This window comes from Mus pahari, chromosome 2 (genome assembly GCF_900095145.1).
Source record: "Mus pahari chromosome 2, PAHARI_EIJ_v1.1, whole genome shotgun sequence".
NCBI lineage: Eukaryota > Metazoa > Chordata > Mammalia > Rodentia > Muridae > Mus > Mus pahari.
Window position 1 is genome coordinate 140,675,421 of NC_034591.1, and position 7,054 is coordinate 140,682,474.

At 47.4% G+C, this 7,054-nt stretch overlaps 1 protein-coding gene across 2 annotated transcripts in view; it reads left to right on the forward strand.

Annotated features, from left to right (window-relative positions):
- Positions 1-7,054, forward strand: part of Vwf (von Willebrand factor) — a 154,417-nt gene that overhangs the window by 36,079 nt on the left and 111,284 nt on the right. For both annotated transcript variants that reach the window (XM_029534982.1, XM_021190195.1), the window contains one exon: positions 396-520. In XM_029534982.1, coding sequence (XP_029390842.1) covers positions 396-520 — 125 coding nt within the window. The remainder of the gene's footprint in view (positions 1-395; positions 521-7,054) is intronic.

Genomic DNA, 7,054 nt, shown 5'->3' on the forward strand with positions numbered 1-7,054 from the left:
TAATATTGTCACTCCCCATGGACCAAGCTTTCAAACACATGAGTCTGTGGGGGCCATATCTATTCAAACCACCACAGTGCCCCATGGCCAACTGCTCTCTGCGTTTTGACCAGCTGTGGATATGATCTCTGCTGCACAAAGAAGCTTCTCTGGTGACATCTTTCATGTCACCTCCTTTATTGTTACTGTCCTTCCTTCCATCCATGGCTAGTCAGTTCACTTGCTGAGCTCCACTGTGGTGTCATGCTGAGCACTGTACCAAATACCCGTGGTCCAAATGCCTGAGTTCTAATCTAGAAGGAGTTTGATTCAGGTAATGACCTGCCAACAGCATTCATGTGGGAGTCTTGGTACAGGCTTAACTGAAGCATCGCTTCTTGGAAACTTCTCTGCAGGGACCTTGACCTCAGACCCCTATGACTTTGCCAACTCCTGGGCCCTGAGCAGTGAGGAAGAGCGGTGTAAACGGGCATCTCCTCCCAGCAGGAACTGCGAGAGCTCCTCTGGGGACATGCATCAGGTGGGTACTGTCTGGCCTGGATGTGGTCTGGATGATTTGTGACTCCTAGAATTAAGGTAAGGGACTCGGTGTCGTGGTTTCTTTCTCTCTTCAGGGGCTGGATGAGAAATGGGTCTCTCTGGCTGTTCATTATGAGGTGCTCACGAGCCTTTTTTAGATTGAAAACTTATTTTGACTAGAATTTTGTCTAATTCTAATATTTTCCTTGGCCTTGTGCTTTCTTTAAAACTGGGTAGGTATAACTAGTATCTCTGCTACTTTGTGAGGCAATAGCAAATAACATGGTGGTGGACAACGGAGATGATTACAACTCTGGAAGCTGGGAATTCCAGGGTGACGGATCTGGTATAGGTACTCCTGCCTTATAGTCCACTCATATTGGATATAAGACAGGTACTCCTGTCTGATATTGCCTAGGAAGGGCTGCCTATATCATTCTATTTAGCAAAGGGATGCTCACATCACTCTAGTTACAAAAGGATCACCCACATCACTGTGCCTGTGGAAGGATGGCCAGCATCCCTCTGCCTGCAAAAGGGTTGTCCACATCACTCTACCTGTAGACCTTCCCTTCTTCAGGAGCTAGATATCATAAGATTCTAAAGGTTCCTTTTAGTTCTTAAATTCTTTATTGTGTACGTGGTTGTTATGGTTAATAGGTCTCAAAAATATTCAGTGTGTATGGGTCATATACTTTTGGTGGTGTAAGCTAGGGATTATAATGATCTCCCCAACGACAACCCAGAATTCTTTGCTGGGAGAAGCCCAATTCACCCAAATCTGCCCATAAGTAGACCAATCCACTTCTCCTATCTCAGAAACAACAGTAGACACTGACTCAGCAGCTTAGCATGAGAAAAGCTCCGTTAATAGCTGGTTACACATCTAAAGAATCTTTGTTATTTTCACAAAACACCTTGAATCAGAAGAACACTTTGAATCCAGGAGCATGTCAGACTCAGGGGAATATCCTGGGCAGATGCTAAATGTAGCACACAACTTCCAACTTGTAAACAAAACACATCCCAGAAGCCATTTTTTTTTTTTTTTGCCCTTGTGCTTCCTGTGACTCAGCCGTAAGGCCCGTCGGTCGGGTAGTTGCCTGGCATGTGGCCACCGTTGCTAACAAGGGCGGACTAAGCTCCAGACTGAGTGCCAAGAGGCCTGTGCTTTGTGCAGAAGGGGGAATTTCCTCTTTCCCCTGGCTTGAGATATCTGACATTTGTCCTTTTAAAGCTGAACCGTTGAGATTCTCTCCCCTATAGTTGGGTGCGCTGGTCAGTTTTTCTCAGCTTGACACAAACTCGAGTCACCTAGAAAATGGAACCTCAGATGAGGAATCGCCTCGGTCATTATCAACCTGTGGGCTTGGAAAATGAGATGCCCAGAGCATAGACACATCCAAATAGGCAAGTGAGAGAAGCCCTTCTCTAGGGATGCTTGACCAACAGACAGATTTCAAAAGAAATCCATTCAAGGAACCGTGCACGAGAGACTTTTCTCATTTCCCCCTTTGAGTTTCTAAATTAGAGTTCTGTGTTTGGTTAGTGGCATTCTCTCTCCCTCCAAGAGAGAAGAGGCCAGGCTGACAGCAACAGGTCCCGCAGAGCATATTTTGTTTTGTTTGACTTTGCAAACACAGGCTGCAAACGGGCAAGGGCTTGGCAGACGCTCCCCACCCTCAGAGTATCAAGGAGTAAACCCTTTCACGTGGCCTTAGTGGGAGGTGCAGACAGACTTTTCCCGGAAGAGAACCTGATACTGAGGGTGAGTTGAGGAGGGAAAGACTGGGTGCTTTGTTCAAGGAAGACAACCGCGCAGACGCAGCTTTGCTAAGTCTGCGGGGACACATTTTAAGGCTCCAGCTGCGTGTCCCTACTCACTTTGTCTCCCAGGTGCATTAACCAGCACCCTGGGAACAGCTTAAGAATGGTTCTTGGTGCAGGACTGAGGCTCCAAGCACAGCTCCCTGAAGCAGGAACTCCTTCAAGTCCAGCACTCACAGTTCAGAGTTTCAGTTTGTTTACCTAGAGAACTGTATTCTGCCCTTAGCCAATCAGATCGTGTTTGCTCACAGCCGGGATCCCTCATTGGCTGGGATGCGCAGTGACTCATCTCCTGGGAGGTGATTACTGTGGCCTCTTTTAAGTTTTTGCTCCCGCTGGGACCCACGCTTAGAAATTGGGTCTGCTAACTGGGAGTCTTTTAGCAGCGTTTGGCCTTTGGTTTCTGGAGCCCCTTGGAATGGTTGAGCGTTCTTGGGGAGGCTGCACTGGAGTACAACTGCTTTGGTTAGCTCTCAGAACCAGTCACCTCTCTTTTCTCCTGATTTTTTGTAGCTCTTTCAGAGAGCCGGGTCATAATTTATATACCTTGGGGAGGAGCATTTGCCTGTTGTACCAACAGACCCACAGCCTCTCTCTGCTGGGACCGATAATGGCTTGTTGGATCTCATTGTTTGCAGTTTTGTTTTTGTTTTTGTTTTTCTCCAGCTGAGCCTGGAGCCCAAGCCATAAATGCTCAGATTAAGTGATGCTCATCTGCTCACAGATACCACACAACACATGCTTTTTAGAAAGACCCTTAGCCTTTCTCTTTTAGTAAAATGAAATCTGGGGAGCACGAGGGGGGGGGGGAGGGCTGAACTTCACAAAGGGATAGTAGCTTTGGTCCTGTGTCCTGTCTGTAATTTGAAGCCCAAAGCCCCATAGGGTTGCTGTTAGCCCACAGAGTGGTCATGCTAGCTATAAAAAAAGACACCCCTTTCCCAAGGCAATCTCCTGTCACTGATGGAGACCTACCACAGTGAACACAACCACTGCACATCACACGATATACAGATCTGTGGGTGATGCTAAGGCCCACTATGTAAGTGTTAGCCACTTGGCACATCACCATTGGTCATGGTGTAGCCTGCAGCACTGCACTTGGTGGCTTTGAACTAGCTTGGGAGTCATTGAAGCCGTTATCACCACTCTCAGGTCACATTCCCCGGTGTGACAAGATTGGCTCCTGCCTATGCCACTGCTATCAAGAGTGTGAGGACACGTCCATGCTTGGCACCAAGAGATCTCTCCCTGTAATTCCTAAGAGTTTGTCTTCGCGATGGATGACCAGTCGTTATTGGGAAGCCCAAGTGTGGTTGCTGCTAATTTTTACTTGAGCCACAGCAGGAGAATAATCCAGTGGTAGCAGCATCCTCAGATGCATCAGGATTGGGAGAAATGGATTTTCATAGGAGTCCCAGGCTCACAAACACTGAAGGGTTGGATGAGATTCTCGAAGTTACCTCTTCATCCCCTTATCCCCTGCGTGAAGGTGCTCTGCGAACAACAGCCAGATGGGCCGGATACGGTCTGATCTTGGCTTTAAGAGTCAAGGCCTTTAGAATGGGCTTGCTAGGCTCTTTCTTGTCATCTTGCACAGCTCAGCTCTAGCCAGCTCCTCAGCTTCCTGAGAGAGCACACTCCATCTTTTTATGCTCCTTTGAAGTTAGAGCTCTGTGTGTCCATCCATGTATCTGAATACTGGAGTCTAGGATCCCTCAGGGCCAGTTGCTCTGGGCTGGTGTGTGAGCCCTGATTCCATAGTCATTCAGTCTCCACCACAGCAGCTGGAGACTTTCCACTTTCCTTTCAGCTCTGAATTTGGTGTTTATTATGGGAGCATGTGACATTTTTCTGTATTATCTTTGTCTCACCTTTCACCACCTTCCGTCCCGTAGAACGTTCTCTCTCTCTCTCCTCTGGGATAAAGTGTGGCTCACCCTAGACTTCTCTTGTTCTCGGAAAATCACCTGTCGTATGGGCCAATATTTGCTAAAACCATTGTTGACTTTCAGTGACCGTAGCACATCTCTTCAATAGCCCAGAGAAGCACACAAAGTATCCATCCTGTTGGGGACAGAGCAATTTGCTCTTCATGTCCTGATTACACAATTGTTTATTTGCAAGGGCAGACCTGTCACTTCTTGCTCTATCTAGATGGGGAGCCGACAGGTGTGCGTGGGAGGGTAATTTCATCAAGGAGTTTGGTCTGCTGTAGGCTCTTGGCAGTTGGGACAGCCATTCATCTGCCTGCCTGGGATTCAAAGTCATTGAATTTTTATTTATTTTTTACTTTTATTTGACAAGTATAGGTGTTATGCATGATGTTAGTTGTTATGCCACACGCATGCCTGGTGCCTAAGGAGGCTAGCAGGGTTGTCAGATCCCCCTCTGGAACTTGAGTCACAGATGGTTGTGAGCCATTGTGTGGGTGCTAAATGGGGAAATTAGATCTGGGTCCTTTGGAAGAGCAGCCAGTGCTCTTAACTACTGAGCCATCTCTCCAGTTCTAATTCAGAACAAGTTGTAAGAGTCTGGCCCATGGAATCCAGCAAACTCAAGGATCCAAGTGTAGGTTAGTGGCTAAGTGACAGTTCCATGAGTTGGGTTTACAGACAGGGTACCCACTCCCCGAGCCTTATTGTTAAGGTTTGAACACAAGCATCTACACACATTTCCCCTTGGCAACACGAGCTATTTCTCAAGTCTTTCCCGACTCACCAAAAGGCTAAGGAATGAGGACTTGTACAAGGAACGTCTAGGACCAGGAAGTAGTCTCGGCTCACTCCCTTCTTCACGTCCTCACCTGGGTTCCTTTCCTGCTCTGCTTCTCAGTGTCCCCCTCCTAGGGGTCTCCTCTACTGAACACTCCAATAAGAAAACCCTTTCCTTTACATCCAGTATGTTGTCCACTTAAGAGCAGCTCCAGAGAAGAGCTAAGTGGCCGTGGTGACGGTGACAGCCATGGCTATGGCCTATGGTGGTCCTGCCTTATGGCAGAGCTTCAGCAGTTGCTATAGGGTTTCAAGGATTTCCTTTGGGTGGGCTGGCATTTTGCCTTTTGGGAAAACCCTTAGGAGGGCTGGATAAAGTCCTAGCATCAAGTTCTCCCTATTACAGCAAACCCCAGGGTCTGTAACAAAATACATTTATCCTGTATTCATGGCACCATTGTAGGAAAATTTTATCTGTTCTGAACATACGGGTTTTTTCCTTATCACTCCTTAAACAACGTGTGGTGACAACTATTTCCCTACACTTATACCATAGTTAGTAGTATAAGTAATTTAGACAGTGTTTAAAGCATTTTGAAGATGTGTGGTGTTCCAATGGGGGGCCCAGCATTCACAGATTCTGATATGAGAGGAGGGTCCTAGAAGCAGTTCTCCATGGCTACTGAAGGATGAGTGTTTCTCGATGTTTCCTTTCCTTTGCCCTCTTCCCAGGGAGGATCAGGGTAGGCAAAGAGTGGGATAGGACCCATCAGTACACATTGAGATGTTTTGTATGGGTCGGGCACTGCTGAAACTGTATAAGGCTTACAAGGTAGAGATCCGAGGACCAGGCACACAAGAGAACTTAACCCATCATGAAGGAGATCAGCAACGCGTGGGGGTCAGTAGGTGACAAATTGCTTGATGGGTGGTAAGTGCCAGGCAGCTCAGGTGATTTGATTCCTGGCACAGAGCTGGTGATTTTTCTTGCTGTGAGCAGGATATGTAGACTGGTCCAGGCTGGGCTGTTTATTCAAGAGCTTGGGTAAGTTCTGAACTGCACCTCAGGGAATAATACTGTGAACTAAAGTCCCTAGAGGGAAGCCACACCTCCCAATGCCCCTTCTGCAAGGTTGATGGGGTGATAAGAACTTCAGTGATCACGGAGGGCTTGGAATGGTTTAGGTCCAGAGCCCCACTCCACTTTATCTTGGGTTATCTTTGGCTCTCTAAATAGCCATCTCTTGCCCACTTCTTACATCCTCGTGGTTGACAGATAAAACCTTTTGGAATGTATTCACTTAGCAGATCACCAGGTTCCACCAACCAAAAGGCTAAGCAGAGTCTGATTTAACCCGCCCGCAGGATGTTTCCACCAATGGCTTTGCATAGTGCCTTAATGTATGCTTTCTTTGTTCGGTTACTACAACAACAGTGTGATGAAACCGTTAACTGCCTTGGAACATGGAATTTGAAGTGTTTCGAATCTGTGTCCCAGAGCCACGATCATTTATAGTTGGCTTCAGAATAAACGTTTTTTAATCCCCTCTGAGGTTAGAGCTATGCTTCTTATACGGACAATGCCTGACTCTTCTTCTGGCTGCCGGAGTCTTGCTCTGATTCTGAGAACTACACATGCTCCCAAAAGGCCGGCGCAGAGTGAGAAAGCGCCTCGTGGACACGGGCATCTCTACTAGGTTACATAGTCATCCTGTGTACCACGAGCATCTCACTCAGCTAGCTTAAGAAGAGGCATCTCCACAAACCTCATCCCTGTGATGGGATTGGCATGAGAAGGGTGAAGATCTGAATCTTGACCCCGAGTCAGAAGCTTGGAATGTGGGTAAGAACCCCAGAACAGCCAGAGGTTATGAGTGGACTCAGCTATCTCTTTCACCTCATCCATCCCTGCATCCATCCCTGCATCCATCCCTGCATCCATCCCTGCATCCATCCCTGCATCCATCCCTGCATCCATCCCTGCATCCATCCCT